We start from the raw sequence: 21,621 nt of genomic DNA, 5'->3' as shown, positions 1-21,621 counted from the left end.
CATATCAATTTTGAGTACAACACTTTAGAAAACAAGATGTGCAGAATAATTAAATGGCATTGAAATGCAGCCAATATTACCATAATTTAAAAAAGGAATATTTGTAACTTGTTTTGAAAAAGCAAGGGTCAGCTGAGCTCTGATTCTTTATCTGTTTATCCCAACACTTGCAGACAAAAGCAAAGCATGGCATTCAAAATGCGAACTTCTCACTCGGACTTTGGATTAAATTTTAAATTTTCCCAAAGATAAAAAAGGGGCTGAATGCCGTCCACTTTGTTAGCTAAGCCCAACATCAACTACTTGTTATCTTCAACAGCCATGGCATTGTGCTCAGCTTTCTGCCCTCGTATTTCCGCCAACTTCCGACCCAAACCCTTCTCTTCTTTTCCTTCAAAGCCTCTGCTTTCTCTTTCTTTCAAGGTTTTTTCTTCTCAGGCCACTGATGCTTCATCCCAAGGTATTCCTTTTGGGGGTTACCTCTTCCTTTACTTCTTTTCACGTTGTTTTGTGTGTTTTTGTACAGTTTGTTTCCTTTCTTCTTTGAATTGTCCTCCGTAAGTGCCTAGACTCATAGATTATTATACAAAATGCATTAAAGGGTATTTTGTGTCTTTCCAACAAGGAAAAAAAAACAACTTGAGGAATTATTTGGAATTTGAAATACATGGATTTGGTAATGGTTGAGTTCATAGATTATTATACAAAATGCATTAAAAGGTATTGGGTGCTAAGGATTCTCACTAAATTTTGAATTGTATGTTTCCATGAGTACTCTCATGGCAGGTCCTTTGATATTGATGCTAAAGTCGGAAAGTAATACTGGCTTAACTTGTTTCATATCTGTGTATGGTACAATTGCCACTAGGTGCTACCTAACTCTTACAATGATTATGTTGAATGTAACAGATAAATTTTCAGGCAGAGTTGGTTTTCTGGGTCTTGGAATTATGGGATCGCCAATGGCACAGAATCTCATAAAAGCTGGGTATGACCTGGTTCATCTTCCTAATTACTACTGCTAGAACCATCAAACTGAAATGAAATTGTCTTAAAAGATGCTGCTTTTATTCACAACAGCAGACTATGTAATTTTCAGTTCTTAAGCACCAGAGTTGATTCGACTCTAAAATCGATCCTCTAACATGTTGCAGATGTGATGTGATAGTATGGAATAGAACGAAGAGCAAATGTGATCCTCTCATCAGCCTTGGTGCAAAGTGAGTTTTGAATATCCCTGCTCTGAAATTAGGTTTTCATAGCATTACCATGTTGTTATCCTTAACATTTTCCCTCTTCTTCACAACATATTGACATGCATTCTTATATAACATGAGCCAATACTAAGTTAAGTAGGCAGATTGGTCATTCTGTTGACTGTTGGTAGACGTGCTTATAGGGTCAGTCACTTCCCTTACAAGACAACCACTTTATATTCTTTAGTGGATATGACTGCGGTCTATGTTTTCTTTTTCTGTCTCTTTTCTCAATGCATTTGCAAGCTGAATGAAAAGAGGCTAAAGAGGATACCTGACTTTATATATCCTCTACAAAAGAAACAAATGCATTCTATAATTCTTGTCTGAATCTTTCAGCCTTTGTGCTTCATCTGCAGAAGCAGCTTTGTGTTGTTATTGGTGTTTCTGACTAGAGCTTTTCAAGATAATCAGATTTAATCTTAAAAGTTATTGAATAAAAGGTTTTTTTTTTTCCTGGTGTGCAGGTATAGGTCCTCTCCTGAGGAAGTAGCTGCAAACTGTGATGTCACTTTTGCCATGCTTGCCGATCCTGAAAGTGCAGTGCGTATGTTTCTGTTATAAATTTCATTGCTACATATTTTTTGCTTGACCTATTATTAAGATCTGGCAACTCATTGTTGCTTTGTACCAGATTGATGTTGCCTGTGGAAAGAACGGAGCTGTGAGAGGAATGGGTCCAGGAAAAGGGTAACCTTTCTCCCATATTCTCATATGAAAGCATTTTAGTGTAAAACCGTCTTCTTCCTTTAGTTAGTTGAAAGGTTTCCAGACTTGAATTGATGACATATGGAATGGCATTGGCATTGACAGCTATGTAGACATTTCAACGGTTGATGTTGCCACTTCTAAATTGATCAATGAACATATCAAAGCAAGGGGGGCATTATTTTTGGAGGTAAAAGTTACAATCAGGCTTTCTGCTTTCTATATTTCTTGCAACTCATCCTAAACACAAATAAATTGAGTATGCTTCAGCAGTTTGATAATGTTAAAATTTCTATTAACTAAGCTTCATTTGCTTCCTTTACAGGCTCCAGTTTCAGGTTCAAAAAAGCCAGCGGAAGATGGACAACTGATATTCCTTACTGCAGGTAAAAAGTCTTGCATTATCTTTTAGTATGTTAAGTATGATGTTGAATCCGATATGAAATAAATCCCAACAATGTAGCAAGATGCTAAATTACTTGCAACATTTGATGTTTGATTGTTATATCATAGGTTAGCTTAGCTTCAGATGTATTCCTCTTAAAACTGAGGCAATAGCTTCCTCTTTCAGGTGACAGATCTTTATATGAGTTAGTTTCTCCACTGTTGGATATATTGGGCAAGGTATTTTGTCTCGTCTCGTCTCTCACAACACACAAATATTCATAGGTGGCATCTTGAAACCTGTAATTGAACTAGTCATTGCAAGTAATTCTTGATATATTTGTTTCTTCCCCAGTCAAGATTTTACCTTGGGGAGGTCGGAAATGGAGCTGCTATGAAACTTGTTGTTAACATGATCATGGGAAGGTAACGTGTAGTTCTTTAACCTTTAAAGTCCTTTGTTTTGATGCTTGGGATAGCTAGTATGGTGACAATGCTTTTCTTTTGCCACTTTGTAGTATGATGGCATCGTTTTCCGAAGGAATACTTCTTAGCAAGAAAGTAGGACTCGACCCAAGTGTTCTAGTTGAGGTATTCCTGAGATCCAAATGCATAATTGGATGATTGAATGTTCTCTGTTGTTTTTTTTTGGGGGGTTACATTATCTTGTTGTATTGCAGGTGGTTTCGCAGGGTGCAATTAGTGCACCAATGTACTCGCTTAAAGGTCCATCAATGGTTAAATCTCAATATCCCACAGCCTTTCCCTTAAAGCATCAACAGAAGGTATGTGAGTAACCCAAATAATCCAACATATTTCGAAAGGCATGCTGTTAATATTTCATGTTGTAACAGAAGCTAATGTTGACACAGGACCTTAGACTTGCATTGGGATTGGCAGAATCTGTTTCTCAGTCCACTCCAATTGCAGCTGCTGCAAATGAACTGTACAAGGTTGCAAAATCATATGGCCTCAGTGATGAAGATTTTTCAGCAGTTATTGAAGCATTAAAAGCTAAATCTCAGGACACTGCCTGACCGTATGTTTTTTGTTTGTCATTCTTGGGGTACAAAGCTGATTTAGACATGCTTTTTCATGTATCCACCTATTGATGAACTCGTATCCAAGATTCTTACCCTATATAGTTGATTTTAAAATAAAACGTTTTTGCATTTGCTGGAATTCAACCATCCAAAGTAAGTCACAATATTACATTCCAAAACCAGCAATAACCCCCACTTTGCCAAGACAAAGCCAATGAACATAAAGCATTAACTACAGAGACTAATAAACAAGGGAAAATAACCATCCAAGGCTCTCAATTTCACATAGTTGAGAAAAATGGAAAGTAGAAGCTAAAATGGAGAAAGGAACTTGTCTCCAAAAGGCTCTTAGTTATTTACTGCAAAAATAGTAAATAAAGGTAACAGTACTTATAGTTGTACCAGGGCATTTCTACATCAGGTTCTCTGATAGTGTCATGAAGATGCATTGCAACGGTAATGGTTTTCTTGGGAGTAGATATCTGGAGTATCGAAATATCTACAGGCTAGATCACCAATTTTACTCCTTGCAGAGACTACTTAAAGAGTTAACAGTACTGGACTTCTAACAGTGTAGGGAAACTAACAAGCCAAGCCTACCTTCAATGACAAACAATAAAGTGATTGTAGATGGGAAATAAAAGTTTCGGTAGCAAGTATCTTTGACTTGACATAGTCCACATCAAGGTTTTCCCCTCATCCAGTCTGTAATTCGCATAGGTCTTGTGTTCTTTCTATATACTCATCTTAGTCGATTTTGACGGATGAGTAGATCCTCCTAACAAACCAAAAGCACGCATAGAAGCCAATTGTCCCAGTCAGGACGAAGAAGGCATATGAAACTATTACCATGTAGCCAAAATAAAGGAGGCCTGAGACAAGCTTTGTGATCTCCAACTTGGTAAAGAAGTAGAAAATAGAGTATAGGAAAAGGTAGAGAGCAGAGGAGCCAGCTGTCAAGTAAGATCTCCACCACCAATGGTAATCTTCACTGCACAACTGGAAGTAGCATAGCACAATTGTTATCTCGGCGCAAGTGATTATTAGAATAACAAACACTATGAAAAGGAAGCCAAAGATGTAATAGAACTGGTTCAGCCAAATTGACGTTAAGATGAAGAAGAGCTCAATAAAAACGGCCCCAAATGGAAGAATGCCTCCAATGAGTATAGCAAAGACTGGCTTCATATACCATGCCTGCTCTGGTACCTGCTTGGGAATTTTGTTGGTCTTCACAGGGTCTTCGATGGCTGGCCTTTTGAAACCCAAGTAACTGCCAACAAAGACTAATGGAACTGATATACCAAACCATAAGCAAACAAGAGCAAACATTGTCCCAAATGGCACTGCCCCAGAGGATTGCTCTCCCCAAATTAGTGCATTCAATACAAAGAATACAACAAAGAGGATACCGGGAAACATAAATGCAGTTTTCAAAGTATTTCTCTTCCACTCTGTGCCCTTAAACATTTTGTATAGACGTGCTGAAGAGTAACCGGCAAATATTCCCATGAAAACCCACAAGAGAACCATAGCAGTCATAAGTCCTCCACGATTGGAAGGAGATAAGAAACCCAGCAATGCAAATATCATTGTCACAAGCGTCATTGAGAAGACCTGGACACCTGTACCAACATAAACACAGAGTAAACCATAATTGATTGGAGCCCTAAAGATATCCCCATGTACAAGTTTCCATCCTGTTTCTTCCTGCGCCTCATCTTGGGTTTCCAACTGATTATAGTTTGAAATATCTTTATACAATGTTCTCATCATGATCATGGCTACCATGCCAGAGAGGAAGAGAACAATCATCAGAGAGTTTACGATGGAGAACCAGTGAATCTGATCATCATTCATCAGAAGGTATGTGTCCCAGCGAGAAGCCCATTTGATATCACTCTCCTACAAAAAGCCACAAGTTAACCTATACACTAAGACCAGCACTGAGAAAATACAGACTGGATAGGCCGGTAACTTGTTCAACTGAAAACCGGGGTCCATCCAGTCCAGCACATCCCCAGAAACCAGGATCTAATGAACCGCTAGAAAACAGTTCAATCGGTAACAGAGGACAAAAAACAGAATTAAACCTGTAACACTGGTTTTTGTTATTTTTTGCTTTCTATTAAAATTATTTTTGAAAATAATAGGATTTGAATTTTTAACATCTTAATAACATATTAATGGCAATATTATTAAGCCAAATAAGCATTTATGTTAACCAGTTATTATATTCAACACTTAATTTATAAACGACATATTTAATATTTATTTTACATTTTAATTGAATAATCCAATCGGACTAGCTGGATGTCACACCGGTTTGATATGAGGTCTGGCTTTTCATTTCATTGATAAGAAATACAGTGGAAAGAAAACAATGAAAGAAAGATAAAGGAAATGCAAATACCTTGAAAGTTATATCATATGTAAACACAACCTCCTTGCCTGCGTCAACTTCTTGAGGAACAGTACTACCTGGAATTAGATTTTTGGTGTCCTTATTGCATGTTGCTATCTGGGGATTCTTCTCATCCCATTCTTTGTATTCATGGTTAATGCTGTAAATAAGAGCCACACAATGAACAAATTGTGGCATACATAAGCCAGTTATTTGACAACAAACAGAAAATGACTCTGATACTAACTAGTTTCTTATATTCCGTTACACAAATGTAACATAGTTCCAATACCTCTTTTTCAATAGCATATTTCAAAAGAAAAATGCAAATTACTAATTTAACTATATTTTAAAGAAAAACTCTCAAGTAGTTAAGAACTTTCAGTGAGTACAAGTATTCAGAATACCTATTATGATGAGTTTTGAAATTATGAAACAAAGAAATAATGGACGTAGAAGAACACAAATTACATGGTTTGGCATATGTTGTATATTTATTAAATCTTGAGGTATGATTCAATTGATCTTCATCAAGAATATCCAAGTAAAGCATACAACCAAAATATCTCGAAAGAACATTATATTTCGTGCAATATTAAACAGAAAACCTACATAGAACAATGCTTATGGCTAGTTCAAAATCCAAATCCACAAAAGCTACTAATTAACAAAGTTTGACTAAATGTCAAAACAAATGCAAAATGAACAAAAATAGACTCAAGACATTGGTAGAAAACCTGTTAGGGGTAACCTCAAACCCAACAATTCGAGCAGCATCGGTCTCAGTATCCCTATGAAACATGACTCTCAAGCTCAAGTGGTTGTTGATAAAATACTTCTCCTCCTTGCTCTGTAAAGGCAAAATGGTTAAGATTAAGGTAAAGAAAACATAAAACTTTGGAATAATGCTACGGCCCCTGACCATACCCCAGCATAATTCCCTTTGAATCCAACACGGAAACCATGTTCATATGTTGTTGACTGACTTCCATCTCTCCTTTGTCTAAGAACAGCAACTGGAAGATTGTCAAGAATCCTATGCATCAAGTTCAGATAGTTCAGTATAAACAGGCAGCACAAACTTGTTAGCAGCGAAGGAGAGGGAGAAGTGTCGCAAAGCAACAAACAACAAAGGTAATAGAGGTTAAAAAAACACCATAAAGAATCTCCATGAAGAGAAAGGAGCAAGGAAACTGAATCATAGTCATCATCTTTGTTACTTACATATTAACTCGATATTCATCATCAATTTTTTCCTTGAAATTCTTCGCAGATTCAGCATCAAGTTTTTTTCGACAGACTACTTTGCAAGGCTGATCCTCCCTCATTTCAAACTAAAGGAAAAGGCAGGATGAACAACAAAATAAGAATTACGGATATAATCTATTAAGCTTTTCATTATATACCACTTGTCACCAACAGCAAGTACATAACACCAAAAAAGGTTACAGAGGCTCACGGTGTAGACTGAATTCTCTATGCGGTCACCACGTAGTACCTCCCCCAAATTTTCGGCACTGTTCACAATCTTGGCTGGTTTACAGTAGTCTAAGTAGTAATGATCATATGGTAGTTGTGTCTTTGTAGATGACAATTTGTTCACCTTAACATACAGGGGATCACCCTGTTCAGAATCAGACAAAGGACAATTTAAGGCATGATACAATTAATAAGCTAAAAGTGAATTACAGTGTTAAGGCATGATAAAATTATAAGCTATAAGCCATGTTAAAAACTAATCATAGCATCAAAATTAATTACACAACGAATTTAAAACTAGATCACTTTTAAGAATTCAAGCAATGATTAAACCATAAGATCCTTGCAAGAAAGCAATACTGGCCTTGCACTTAAGGCAAAATAAGTTGCACATTGTTTATGAAAAAATGATATAGTAGCCAAAACAAGCAAGGCTATTACAGCGAAAGGAAAATCAAATCTACTTCCAAAAGGAAGAAAAAAAAAGAAAGAGAAATGAAAACCCAAAAGAATAAAGAGCACAACACAGATCTGAACAGAAAAAATGAAACGCCAACACATTAAGATCAAACCATAAAAACCCAAAGATCCAACACCAATCTCCATTAACAAAATGAAAAAAAAATCAATGGAAAATCAACACACAACATTAATGATAAACTCAGGGAGGGAAGGGAGAAAGAGGGGCACCCTTTGAAAATCACGAGGGGCGACCCCAGGGAGATAGAAGGATTGTGCAGTTGATGACAACAGCCAAAAAACGAAGAAGACATTCTTCCATTTCGTACCCATTTTTGCTACTCTTTTTGGTTTCACTACTTACAGGAGATAGAATTGAAAAATGTCGGGATGGAATGGAGCTTTGAAAAATGGCGTGTCATACAACTAAACTACACCATAGTGCATCTACCAAGTACATGCTTTTTTTGGGTTTTCTCCTGAAGAGCCGATGCAATTTATTACGTTCAGTTCATGGCCTGTTCCAAAATCCAACGGTCTAATTCAGATTTTAGTCCCCCCATGTCTTTCTTTTTTTGCCAAATTAGTCCCCTCTATCTACCATATTGAATTTTGAAATTTTAATATTTTTTAAATTAGCATAAATACAATACTTAATTTTATCTATACCCTTCCAAACTCTTAAATCAAAGAAAAATAATACGCTTAAGTGCGCTTGAATCTATATCAGTAACAATGATATGAACAGAGTTAAAAGCTTAATTTTTAAAATATATTTTTTATTTAATTAGAGGAGTTGTTGTCCATTTTATGGTGTGAGCATAATCCTATTCCGATGGATTCAGGATGTGAACTCAATCCTCTAAACTGATAACATTTTAGTTGGTGTCAAATGTAGATTTTCTTAACATAATTTCAAGTGTTTAGCTAAGGTGTAAGTGTATTATTGATTAAATATAATTGAAACAATTATCATTACTAATAATTTGAAAATACTAAAAATCTTAAATTTAAACCAAGTAAGAACAGAATTATATCAAAATACAAATAATGAGTGGTTGGTAATGAAATTTACGAGTAGAGAAGGAAATGATGTGACTGATAATTTAATAGTCTAAAGTTTGGAACGTGCAACAAATAAAAAACAGCCTTTTCAAATGGAATAAAAATAAACAGATTTTGTGATAAGTACCATTAACCACCCTATCCTTTTTGTTGTTAACAATCCATGACTTAGTCAGATGAACATATGGTGATCTGAAAACGGTAAATTTTGCATTTTAACTCTCATTCGGAATGTTGCAACAACAAATTAACCCATCACATTTATAACATTTTTGGAATATTTTCAATCAAGTTATCAAATTTTAGATTTTGGTTACTAAAAATACTTAGTTTAATTATATGTTCCATTTAGCATTACTTTTTTTATTCTTATTTCTTCTACAAAGAGATGAACATATGGTGTAAGGGTACTAGTTTAATTTACAAGTGAAATTAAAAAGTAGAAATGCTGTTTCTCTCTATCCATTTCTTTTTCATTGCAACATTAACTTAGTCCATTTAAATGTCATCATTTGCCATACTTTGATGCCATTTTCGAAACCATAATATAGTTTCAATTGATTTTAGCTGTCTTCATGCTCCAAGCATTCAACTCCAAAATCTTTATGGATTGGTTTCCATTGTTGAAAGCATACAAGTGGGCAGCCTCGTTAATTGCTAACGTGGGATAAACTCTAGATGTGATGCAAACTTTCCCACCTCCACCAAAGCTCTCCACTATGGAATGATCTATCTGTTTAAAAAAAAAAAAAAGGGTCCCAAAATGATGAAATGGTTACTTCCAAGCTCAGATGAAGAATCAACTAAAACTTACCAAGCTCCTCAATGACAACTTGTGCTGTCGATTGTCTACATCTAGGAAAGCTCCATATGTTGTCATGTCGTTATCTTGATTTAGGGAAGATCTGTCAGATAGATGAACAAAGCCAAGAGTTAATGATTTTAATTTGTTTAGTTTGGGAGAAAATTGAAAAGGGGTTTGAGAAGATTTTTTCAGACCTGGATTGGTCACTGCACATTAAAACCACATATTTGTTATGGCCTTTGAATATTCTGAAGAACACTGCAGTCCTCTCTTTCAGGCCCTCCGAAGCAAGAACTAGCAACCCAAATGGACCGAGACTCCCTTTAACCGATGCACCCTTTCGGCTACATAGGAGCTGTGGGTTAGTCCAGCTTGGTTCTAGCACCTCAGCTTTCTCAAAGTCTTTTATCTCAAACGAGACCTCAACATCTGCCTGTACAAATACGAACGAAAAGGACGATGAATGAATACGAGGCACGTGGTGAAAACCCATTGTCTGGTTTTTATGACCAGCAACAATGAATAAAGAAAGTAGAAGCAAAACAAACCTGTGCAGCAGTGACACCAGGTACTTCAATAACAGATCCTCCCTCGAGCAACTTGTTTGCCAAGCTAACGTGGTTTGCACGTAGCTTTTCTATTTCAACTACTGGCCATTGCACCAATTGTTTCCCAGATTCATCCAGCCAAATTTTCCTAGGAATTGCCTGCAGAATGAGACACCATAACGGAGATTTGATTATCGACTTTCAACTTAAGTTAATAAACAATGAATAACTAAACCAAAACGTACGTGGACTCCAGACCATCCTTTCTTGATATCATCGGCCACACTTGATGATTCATTGATCCAACTCGTTAAGATTCTCCGATTCTGGACATTGTCAAAGAAAGTCTTGGAAGCATAATATTTGCCATAATCGTATCTCAACCCCGAATCACCCTCCACAGATCCCTCGTCCGGTGTATAAATGTCCTCGACATTGTCATACGAGCCAATAGTGTAGCAGTCATGCTTGGTATCATCCAAGCTAACCTTGAGGACATGCTTGACATTAGGGCCATTAAGAGAGGTGTCGACACCATTTTGGCCATGAAGTAGAGCAGGAAAAAAATCAGGGCATTCCCACATTCCAGTGTTGTCAGCAGAATGCAATGGGGTTTTGGATTGATACCAGTTCACAAAATTTTTGCTTTTGTAAAGGATGGCTAAGCCTTGGCGGTTCACTTTGCTTCCAATGATGACCCTCCATTCCTTGTTAGGGCCTAACCAGGCAGTCGTTGGATCTCTAAACGAACTTGCATTGATATGATTCTGAGCGGTGGGTTGCATCAAAGGGTTTTTAGCAGATTTAACCCATTCTGTAAGGTAAGGGTCGGATAAATTCTTGGGGATGGCTAGATTCTGAACTTGTCTGTTTTGGGAGTCAATTCCAGTGTAAAGCATAGCTGGTTTGCCACTAGAGAGGATAGTGGCTGAACCGGACCAACAACCATTGATATCAGATGGCTGGGATGGATAAATGGCTGGCTCGTGAGGGGTCCAATTCACAAGATCTTCCGATGTAGAGTGAGCCCATACAATGTTGCCCCACACTGCTCCTTTTGGATTGTATTGATAGAAGAAGTGATAAAGTCCCTTGTAAATCATAACTCCTATAATTTGTATATAATACATTAGATATACAGAAAATCAGGAAGCAAAAGAAAGAAAAGTAATAGTAGAAGGAAGTACAAACCATTAGGGTCTGTTCATCCAGAGGTAGCCATCAACCAATGCATACCAAATGACAATAAAACAATAAAAAAAAGAAACAAATGGTTAGATACAAAGAAAAGCAAATAAAAAGAGGAATTGAGAGAATTTATTATGTGAACATATATCATATTACCATTAATCCAATTTTTGGGAGGTTGAAAATGATAGCCAGTTCTATAAGGTTGATTTGCAGATGAAGAAGATTGAAAAGTTTGAAGGTGTTTGTAAACATGGTGTGAAGCTTCAAGCTCCACAATACCCAAGAGAGCAAGGACAAAAAAGAGGCCAAGATTAGAGTTAGCCATTTTATGCTTTGGAAAGGTGGGACTGTGATGGGTGAGAAGTTGACAACACTATTTATAGGAGAAAGAAGTGCATAATTTGGCAGGATGAAGTGGTATATATATATATATATATGGAAAATGAAAATTCTAAAATTTTCATTCAAAAGTTTGGTAGACAAGTTGCAAAGAACGTGCTGAATTTTTTTTTTTTCTAATTTTTTGTCCAACTGATAGGCTAACTATATGGCAACATTATTATTTTATTATTTTATATATAAACATTATTCCTTAAATATTTTAAAATCCATTCAATATCTTTATTATATTAATTTAAAATATTTTATGTATAAAAAATTGATTTTTTTACTTAAAATCAACAATTATATCATTAAAATATTAATTATAAAAAAAATAAAGAATGTAAATTAGGACTTAATCTAAGAATAGTTTTATTTTATTTAATAATTGATTGAATATTTGAAAATTTTATTGCATATGATAAATTTTAAAATAAAATTTGGATGGGATGGCCAAAGAGTGTGTAAAAAAGTGCTTAAATATTAGGGTAGATGTCCCCCAACTACAGCTTAAATTATAATTTAGCTTCTAAATTTTAAAATGATTTAATTGAGAGTATTAATATTGTATTAGTTAAGTCCCTTTGTTAGTTTAGTAGTTATTTTTTATATTAGATGTTCGATTAAATATGACTTGGAGTATATTTAAAATATATTAATCGAAATTTAAACACAAATGGAACTATCATGTTGATAACTTGGATTCAACGGATTAATAAAAGAAGAAGAAAGAAATAGTCCCTTTAAATTTCAATGACAATATTTGTTTTTTTGCAACGTATCAAATCTAAATTGTTCATATAGTGAATATATGTGTGCTTTAAATATGCTTCACATCAAATTTATTCGACTTGACTTTTAACAACCATTGTGACATAGAAAGACTTGATAATATAATTTTAATATTTACGGGATTCCATTAATTTAAAATCTAGAATAAAGAGATACGGGTAATTAATTTCAAATATTATGTAGGTTATTAAATTTCGTCAATTTTGTTGAAACTTCACCAATAAATAAATGAAGTTGATAATTAAACATTTTGAAGAATAAGCAAGTCCCATGCTATAATAGGAAGAAAATCATGTAGGATCTTATCTAATATCATTAACATCTAAAATTAATTCCAGTTTTAGGGGTTACCAAATTTCTCATTTACTACCAAAATATCGATTTATTACCAAAACAAGTTATCAAATTTTAGAGTTTGGTTACTAAAAATACTTAATTTAATTATATGTTCCATTTAGCATTACTTTTTAATACAACCATTAATCATATCATTTTTGTTGTTAATTTGGGGAAAATGAAATCAAAAGCACCCATAGAATAATAAGGAACATATCAAATTGACCCTTTTTTATTTTTATTTCGTCTACAAAGAGATGAACATATGGTGTAAGGGTACGTACTAGTTTAAATTACAAGTGAAGTTAAAAGGTAGAAATGGTCTGTAATAACATGAAATTGTTTCTCTCTATCCATTTCTTTTTCATTGCATCGTTAAATTTGTCCATTTAAATGTCATCAGTTGCCATACTTTGATGCCATTTTTGAAACTATAATATAGTTTCAATTGATTTTAGCTGTCTTCATGCTCCAAGCATTCAACTTTGAAATCTTTATAGATTGACTTCCATAGTTGAATGCATACAAACGGGCGGCCTTGTTAATTGCTAACGTGGGATAAACTCTAGATGTGATGCAAACTTTCCCACCTCCACCAAAGCTCTCCACTATGGAATGATCTATCTGTTTAAAAAAAAAAAAAAGGGGGTCTCAAAATGATGAAATGGTTACTTCAAAGCTCAGATGAAGAATCAACTAAAACTTACCAAGCTCCTCAATGACAACTTGTGATGTCGAATGTCTACATCTAGGAAAGCTCCATATGTTGTCATGTCATTATCTTGATTTAGGGAAGATCTGTCAGATAGATGAACAAAGCCAAGAGTTAATGATTTTAATTTGTTTAGTTTGGGAGAAAATTGAAAAGGGGTTTGGGAATTTTTTCCAGACCTGGATTGGTCACCGCACATTAAAACCATATATTTGTTATGGCCTTTGAATATTCTGAAGAACACTGCAGTCCTCTCTTTCAGGCCCTCCGAAGCAAGAACTAGCAACCCAAATGGACCGAGACTCCCTTTAACCAATGCACCCTTTCGGCTACATAGGAGCTGTGGGTTAGTCCAGCTTGGTTCTAGCACCTCAGCTTTCTCAAAGTCTTTTATCTCAAAAGAGACCTCAACATCTGCCTGTACAAATACGAACGAAAAGGACGATGAATGAATACGAGGCACGTGGTGAAAACCCAATGTCTGGTTTTTATGACCAGCAACAATGAATAAAGAAAGTAGAAGCAAAACAAACTCACCTGTGCTGCAGTGACACCAGAAATTTCAATTACAGATCCTCCCTTGAGTAACTTGTTTGCCAAGCTAATGTGGTTTGTACGTAGCTTTTCTATTTCAGTTACTGGCCATTGCACCAATTGTTTGCCAGATCTGGCTAGCCAGATTTTCCTAGGAATTGCCTGCAAAATTAGAGACCGTAATAGCGATTTGATTATAGACTTCGTAGCTGTCAACTTAAATTACTTAATAAACAAGCAATAACTAAACCAAAACTTACGTGAACTCCAGACCATCCTTTCTTGATATCATCAGCCACACTTGATGATTCATTGATCCAACCTGTTAAGATTCTCCGGTTCTTGAAATCGTCAAAGAAAGTCTTGGAAGCATAATATTTGCCATAATCGTATCTCAACCCCGAATCACCCTCCACAGATCCTTCATCCGGTTTATAAACGTCCTTGACATTGTCGTACGAGCCAATAGTATAGCAGTCGTGCCTGGTATTATCTAAGCTGACCTTAAGTACATGCTTGACATAAGGGCCATTAAGAGAGGTATCAACACCGCTCTGGCCATGAATTGGAACAGGGTAAAAATCAGGGCATTCCCACATCCCAGTGTTAGCAGAATGCAATGGGGTTTTAGATTGATACCAATTTACAAAATCTTTGCTTTTGTAAAGGATTGCTAAGCCTAGCTGATCCACTTTGCTGCCAATGACGACCCTCCATTTATTGTCAGGGCCTAACCAAGCAGTTGTTGGATCTCTGAATGAACTTGAATTGATTTGATTTTGAGCAGTGGGTTGCATCAAAGGGTTTTTAGTAGATTTAACCCATTCTCTAAGGTAAGGGTCGGATAAATTCTTGGGGATGGCTAGATTCTGGACTTGTCTGTTGAGGGGGTCAATTCCAGTGTAAAGTATTGCTGGCTTGCCCCCAGGAAGAATAGTGGCTGAACCAGACCAGCAACCATTGATATCAGATGGCTGGGATGGAAAAATGGCTGGCTCGTGGGGGGTCCAATTCACAAGATCATTTGATGTAGAATGAGCCCACACAATGTTGCCCCACACTGCACCTTTTGGATTGTATTGGTAGAACAAGTGGTAAACTCCCTTGTAAATCATAACTCCTGTAATTTAATAATATCATCTTAGAAATGTAGGATAATACATTAGAATTATACTGCAAATCATGAAGCAAAAAAGATGAAAAAGTATCAGTAAAAAAGTGCTCACCATTAGGATCTGTTCATCCATAGGTAACCATTTGCCAAATTCCAAAGTCAAAGCAGATCAAATGACAATAAAACATGAACCAAATAGTTAGTGGTACAAAGAAAAGCAAATAAGGAAGTGACTTGAAAGAGTTTATCATGTGAGGAAACATATATATTACCATTAATCCAATTCTTGGGAGGTTGAAAATGATAGCCAGTTCTGTAAGGTTGATTTGCAGGTGCAGAAGATAGAAGACCTAGAAGGTGTTTGTAAACATGGTGTGAAGCTTCAAGCTCCACAATTCCATGTCCAATCAAAAGAGCAAAGAAGAAAAAGAAGGCAACATTAGAGTTGGCCATGTTTTCCAGAGTGGGATTGGGATGGATGAGAAGTTGACAACTCTCATTTATAGGAGAAACAAAAAATGCATAATTTGCAGGATAATGATGAAAATGAAGTGAAATATACCTAGAAAAACGAAAACTGAAAGCTGTCATTAGAAAACTTGAAGGAGAAATAACAAAGAAATTGCTGACATTTCCATTGTATTTTAGTCTGTCAAATCCATGACCGCATTAGTTTACGTGAAGATGTCCCTTTTAATATTTTATAACTCACTGTTTTACGGGTTGACTTTTATTATAACAACCTTGATTAATCCAACCACTATGAATGAAACATAAACTAAAGTTGTGGGAAATTTACCTTAAAACCGCCTCTAAAGCTGCTACTGCTAGGGTTATATTTTTAGCAGCCTTAGATATGGTTATATATGTGGCTTCAATTAAGGCTTAATCTAAGCTTCTTACTCTTTTATGTATTAAATATTAATAATAAATATTTAAATATAATTAAGCAAGTAGTATAATTTACATGCCCAACACCCTCATGTGCTTTTCATCGAAATGAAACAGCCTCATGTGCTGATGGTAAGAATATTCTGGTGTATGGCATCAACGTCTAATACCTACCAATTTTATTTCTACTTTCAATTATATAATAATTTATTTGAATGGTAAATTAGGTTTGGGTTTTAAAACAATTAGGCTAGCTAACCATATGGAGAATGATTCTTATTTCGGTCAAATTAAGACACATATAAAGAGTGATGTTGCGATGGTAAAATAGGAAAAAAACAGAAATGGCATTGCGACGACACGATAGGAGACGTCGTGACATGACAATAGTCAAATTCTGATTATATGTCCCTGTCCAATTCTGATTAATATAGATTATTTAACCTATGAATTTAGCCTATAAATAGATTTTTTTTTACCTAGAAAGATTAACCCATAACACATTTAATTATTAGCTTTTACAAGCTTTCAAGGAATTTTGTGTTTAAGTTGCAAGTGTTCTTATTTTTGGGTTTCGAGATATAATTTTTAACTTCATTTTTATACTCTTTGTTTTTGTCGATTTAGTGAAATTATCTTTACCCGTAATTTTATCCTCTTCAGAAAAGTTTTTCGCGTAAAATTATTTTTCTTATTCCATTTATCTCCAACAAACCCTATCCTATACATATTAGACAACCATGTTTAAAAGTTTCACCTTACTTAATTTTGAACAATAATTTTGTAATTTCGCTTCTGAAATAAACAAATTTAAATCAAACAGGTTGATTTTTCCTTGGGGAGGGGAGGGTTGACTATAAATACTTGTATATCAATAATCTATCTATTTATATAATATATGTTTTTAACTAATGATCTTATTATTAAATTGATATTTAAAAATAATTATAATATTTAATTTAAAATTATTGTTTCATATAATTGGATATATTAAAAATTAAACACTTAGATAAATTATATATAGATATTACATGTATTATTAATTTTTATATTATAATAACAAAAGTAATCTAATCGTACATGCCGTTTGTTTTCAAATAAATATAATAACAGATTATTAATATAATATAATTATAATTATAATTATCTCATTATTAGTGTTTTTAAATAAATACAAAATAATTTTTATTATTAGTAGTACTATAGTCATTATCATTTAATTAAATTTTGGATTCATATTAAATTATGCTTGTATTTTGTAAAAGAATTGAAAGGGTAAACCAATGTGTTACAACTTAAAAAGGTTACATTTGATTACAGAAAATATTTTCTATCTTCATTCTTCATAAAATAATTTTTAAAAATTTTACTCTAATTTGTTTCTTCATTTCTTTAATTTTTTATTTTTTGTTTGAACACTTTTTCAGTATATAATAATATTATTGCAAAATTATTTTTTTGTTAACTCAATAAATAACATAACAAGTAAAAAAAAAGTTTCCAATGGCGCCATTAACAAAATAATGAAAAATTGTTTAATATATTATAAAAAATACTATAATTGTTATGAATGCTATTAAGTAAATATTTAACCTTTTATCTTTCATCTCTCTTAACCTTCTGTCGAAACTATTTTATTTTTGAGAAAAAAACAAAAATTAGGTGTCGATGAGAATGAGAGTCGCCACCAATCTTTTATTGAGGTGTGATTGGATCACCTTAAAACGACTTTGGTCTACGAGTTTTAGAAAAATAGGTTCGAGAGTCCGTTACGTACGAAGAAGGATTAGCACCCTTGTAACGCCCAAAAATTGGTACCAAGTTGATTAATTAGTGTCTTAATGTCGAAAATTTAAAAATATGATCCTTAATAAAAATTTAAAAACGTTACGTATTAAGACTCTTATCATTTCAGAGAAAGAAAATGTCACACCCAATGCGTTAGGGCACGACATTCTAATTTCCTCAAAAATGAATTAGGCCAAAATACTCGTGTGATAAAATTTTAAAAGAATATCCATTTATTCAAGATTTAAGAAATCGCGGCCCAATACGTTAGGGCACAATTCCTCCAAAATCCCAAACTCGGAATATTTCTTTTATTATTTTTAAAAAAAATTCATTTCGAGAAATCAATGCGTCACATCCAATACGTTAGGACACAACGTGTTGAAGTCCCAATAATAAGTTCTTTATTTTTTTATTAAAGAGAAATACTCGATTGTTAGATTTAACGAAAAAAATCGGAACCCAATACGTTAGGGTTCAATTTCATTGAAAATCCTAAATACAAGCATTATCTCAATTTTGAAAATTTTAAAATCGAGTAAAAAAATGATGTAATATTATATTGAATGCATGTATAAATGTCGCAATAACAAATAACAATAATAAATACGACAATTGTATAGAAATAAGATAGACAAATAAATAAACAAAATTTAAAAAAAAAAAAAACAAGGACATGCAAAGTATCAAATAAATGAGCAAAATAAAAAAAATATAAAAACATAAATCAACAAACATATAAAAAATGAAGAAAAGAAAGTACATAATATATACATTGAAATTATGGAAAAAAATATAAAATTTATATAAAAAATATATTTAAATATATAATACATTCATGAGAATAAAGAAAAATATACATATAGAAATTATAAAATATGGATAGAAAGTATAATATATATACGTACATATATATATAAGTTAATAAATATATAGATCATAAAGATAATGATTACATATATATATATAGAAATTATAAAATATGTATAGAAAGTATAATATATATACGTACATATATATATAAGGTAATAAATATATAAATCATAAAAATAATAATTACATATATATAAACTTAAAAAAGGAAAAAAGAAAATATTTTGAAATTAATCAATTCTAAAAAATGACTAATTTTAAAATGTGATAAAAAAACTAGGGCAAATTCGTAAATAATTGAAGTCTCAAGGACCATATTGAACGCGCAAAGAATGCAGAGGGGCTGGAAAGGAAATTGTCCCTTCTCCTCTAAACGACGCCGTTCAAATTAGACCAAATTGAAGTAAAAATAAATAAAAGGGTAAATTAAAAAAAAAAAAAAAAAAAAAACTTAATTACAAAAACATTAAAAGGCAGAGGGGCTAAATAAAATAAATAAATAAAATTCGCAGTGGTATCACCTTCTCCCTTTTTTAAAATCGTAAATAAGTAAAAAATAATCGAAAGAAAAAAAAATAGTAAGTCACCTTTAAAAAAACTGCCAATCGTTCTCTTTTTTTATTTCTCTTTTTTTTTTTTACAATGAAGGGAGAGGCCTCTATTTATAGTTGAGCCTCCCCAAATCCAACGGTACAGATCAATTACATCAACGACTGAGATTAAAGGGTATCTACAAATTAAATCTCTAAGATTACAAAATCATATCTTCTAAGATTATATATCATATCTAAGATTGCATGTCATATCTAAGATTATATATTATATCTAAGATTGCATATCATATCTAAGATTGCATATCCCTGAAGATTATGTTTCCATAAGCTTGTAGATGGACCTTCAACCTTTTCAAGTAATGGGCAATTCCGATCGAGCCAAATGATATTACTTTGGGTTTTTTTTTGTGAGCCCGGGCTAAAATTGGGTATTACAGTTGCCCCTCTTTGCTCGTTGTCGTGTAACAGGAACGGAGCAAAGACTTTAGAAATGGCCAATTTTTGCCCAGTCATACTGGATCTTAGTGCTCTTCTTCTTCAAGCAGCCACATTCCATCCTACTGCATATTCAAATGTATAAGAATTGGTGCTTCAATCTACTCCACTGCAATATCAAGGAGATAGGACTTACAATCTTCAACCTATTCCACTGCTGACCAGGGAGATATGATTACTGGCTTCAATGTACTCCACTGTAACCACAGGGAGGTAAAATCCGCCATTTTCGATATGCTCCACTACTGCTTAGGGAGATAAGATCTGGAATCTTCAATATATTCTACCGTTGTCCAGGGAAGTAGAATTACTGGCTTCAATGTACTCCACTGTAACCACAGGGATGTAAAATCTGTCATCTTCGATCTGCTCCATTACTGCTTAGGGAGATAAGATCTGAAATCTTCAACCTATTCCACTGTTGTCCAGGGAAGTAGAATTACTGGCTTCAATGTACTCCACTATAACCACAGGGAGGTAAAATCCGCCATCTTCGATCTGCTCCACTACTGCTTAGGGAGATAAGATCTGAAATCTTCAATCTATTCCACTGTTGTCCAGGGAAGTAGAATTACTGGCTTCAATGTACTCCACTATAACCACAGGGAGGTAAAATCCGTCATCTTCGATCTGCTCCATTACTGCTTAGGGAGATAAGATCTGAAATCTTCAATCTATTCCACTGTTGTCCAGGGAAGTAGAATTACTAGCTTCAATGTACTCCACTGTAACCACAGGGAGGTAAAATCCACCATCTTCGATCTGCTCCACTACTGCTTGGGAGATAAGACCTAAAATCTTTAATCTATTCCACTGTTGTCCAGGGAAGTAAAATTACTAGCTTCAATGTACTCCACTGTAACCACAGGGAGGTAAAATCCGCCATCTTCGATCTGCTCCACTACTGCTTAGGGAGATAAGACCTGAAATCTTTAATCTATTCCACTATTGTCCAGGGAAGTAGAATTACTGGCTTCAATGTACTCCACTATAACTACAGGGAGGTAAAATCCGACATCTTCGATCTGCTCCACTACGGTTTAGGGAGATAAGATCTGAAATCTTCAATCTATTCCACTGTTGTTCAGGGAAGTAGAATTACTGGCTTCAATGTACTCCACTGTAACCACAGGGAGGTAAAATCCGCCATCTTCGATCTGCTCCACTACTGCTTAGGGAGATAATATCTGAAATCTTCAATCTATTCCATTGTTGCCTAGGGAAATAGAATTACTGGCTTCAATGTACTCCACTATAACTATAGGGAGGTAAAATCCGCCATCTTCGATCTGCTCCACTACTGCTTAGGGAAATAAGATCTAAAATCTTCAATCTATTCCACTGTTGTCCAGGGAAGTAGAATTACTGGCTTCAATGTACTCCATTGTAACCACAGGGAGGTAAAATCCGCCATCTTCGATCTGCTTCGCTGTCAATGCAGGAAGGCAAGATCTGCTATCCTTAACCTGCTCCACTACAACCGAGGAATGTAAGGCTTTGTTTTCAATCTGCTTCGCTGTCGATGCAAGAAGGCAAGATCTGCTATTTTCACTGATCTATTCTCTGGGGAACATGACCTGTATAATGAACCTAATTATGCCTAATGATTAGGATGGCATGATCAAAATCCATCAAATGCTCCTAACTAGACATGTGTGAATGGTGTTTGCATGAATGCAAAATTTTATTTTTCCGAGAATGATCCCGCTTAGGTTGTCATTACTCGAAGTTTATTAAGGCTTTGTGACTGGTGTGCTACAACGCCTTCTTACTTGACTGGCTTTTCTAAAGAAACATTTAGCCAGGTTG

The 21,621-nt window shown here is 34.4% G+C and overlaps 4 protein-coding genes across 4 annotated transcripts; 1 reads left to right on the top strand and 3 right to left on the bottom strand.

The window, feature by feature from the left end:
- Window positions 1-135: 135 nt before the first annotated feature.
- LOC107916375 (glyoxylate/succinic semialdehyde reductase 2, chloroplastic) lies at window positions 136-3,530 on the top strand. The gene is made up of 12 exons (XM_016845640.2): window positions 136-460; window positions 910-988; window positions 1,155-1,220; window positions 1,724-1,799; window positions 1,891-1,946; window positions 2,070-2,154; window positions 2,290-2,350; window positions 2,536-2,588; window positions 2,704-2,774; window positions 2,867-2,939; window positions 3,029-3,133; window positions 3,221-3,530. The coding sequence occupies exons 1-12, from the start codon at window positions 265-267 to the stop codon at window positions 3,383-3,385; spliced, it is 1,086 nt and encodes a 361-aa protein (XP_016701129.1). The 5' UTR covers window positions 136-264; the 3' UTR covers window positions 3,386-3,530.
- LOC107916373 (transmembrane 9 superfamily member 7) lies at window positions 3,498-8,212 on the bottom strand. Its single transcript, XM_016845638.2, has 7 exons — window positions 7,965-8,212; window positions 7,255-7,419; window positions 7,020-7,129; window positions 6,723-6,831; window positions 6,533-6,645; window positions 5,805-5,955; window positions 3,498-5,296 (listed from the first exon to the last, which is right to left on the bottom strand). Exons 1-7 carry the CDS (start codon window positions 8,064-8,066, stop codon window positions 4,139-4,141), a joined length of 1,908 nt encoding a protein of 635 aa, XP_016701127.1. The 5' UTR covers window positions 8,067-8,212; the 3' UTR covers window positions 3,498-4,138.
- A 933-nt stretch (window positions 8,213-9,145) lies between these two features.
- LOC107916374 (beta-fructofuranosidase, insoluble isoenzyme CWINV1) lies at window positions 9,146-11,715 on the bottom strand. Its single transcript, XM_016845639.2, has 7 exons — window positions 11,496-11,715; window positions 11,343-11,351; window positions 10,397-11,259; window positions 10,152-10,310; window positions 9,798-10,036; window positions 9,613-9,703; window positions 9,146-9,531 (listed from the first exon to the last, which is right to left on the bottom strand). Exons 1-7 carry the CDS (start codon window positions 11,665-11,667, stop codon window positions 9,352-9,354), a joined length of 1,713 nt encoding a protein of 570 aa, XP_016701128.1. The 5' UTR covers window positions 11,668-11,715; the 3' UTR covers window positions 9,146-9,351.
- A 1,338-nt stretch (window positions 11,716-13,053) lies between these two features.
- Window positions 13,054-15,843, bottom strand: LOC107916376 (beta-fructofuranosidase, insoluble isoenzyme CWINV1). The gene is made up of 7 exons (XM_016845641.2): window positions 15,484-15,843; window positions 15,324-15,332; window positions 14,358-15,217; window positions 14,101-14,259; window positions 13,743-13,981; window positions 13,559-13,649; window positions 13,054-13,475 (listed from the first exon to the last, which is right to left on the bottom strand). Exons 1-7 carry the CDS (start codon window positions 15,800-15,802, stop codon window positions 13,296-13,298), a joined length of 1,857 nt encoding a protein of 618 aa, XP_016701130.2. The 5' UTR covers window positions 15,803-15,843; the 3' UTR covers window positions 13,054-13,295.
- Between the last annotated feature and the right edge of the window lie 5,778 nt (window positions 15,844-21,621).

The sequence above is a fragment of the Gossypium hirsutum genome, chromosome D10 (assembly GCF_007990345.1).
Source record: "Gossypium hirsutum isolate 1008001.06 chromosome D10, Gossypium_hirsutum_v2.1, whole genome shotgun sequence".
Taxonomy (NCBI): Eukaryota; Viridiplantae; Streptophyta; class Magnoliopsida; order Malvales; family Malvaceae; genus Gossypium; species Gossypium hirsutum.
Note: the sequence above shows the minus strand (reverse complement) of the source record. Positions and strands in the feature narration are given on the sequence as shown.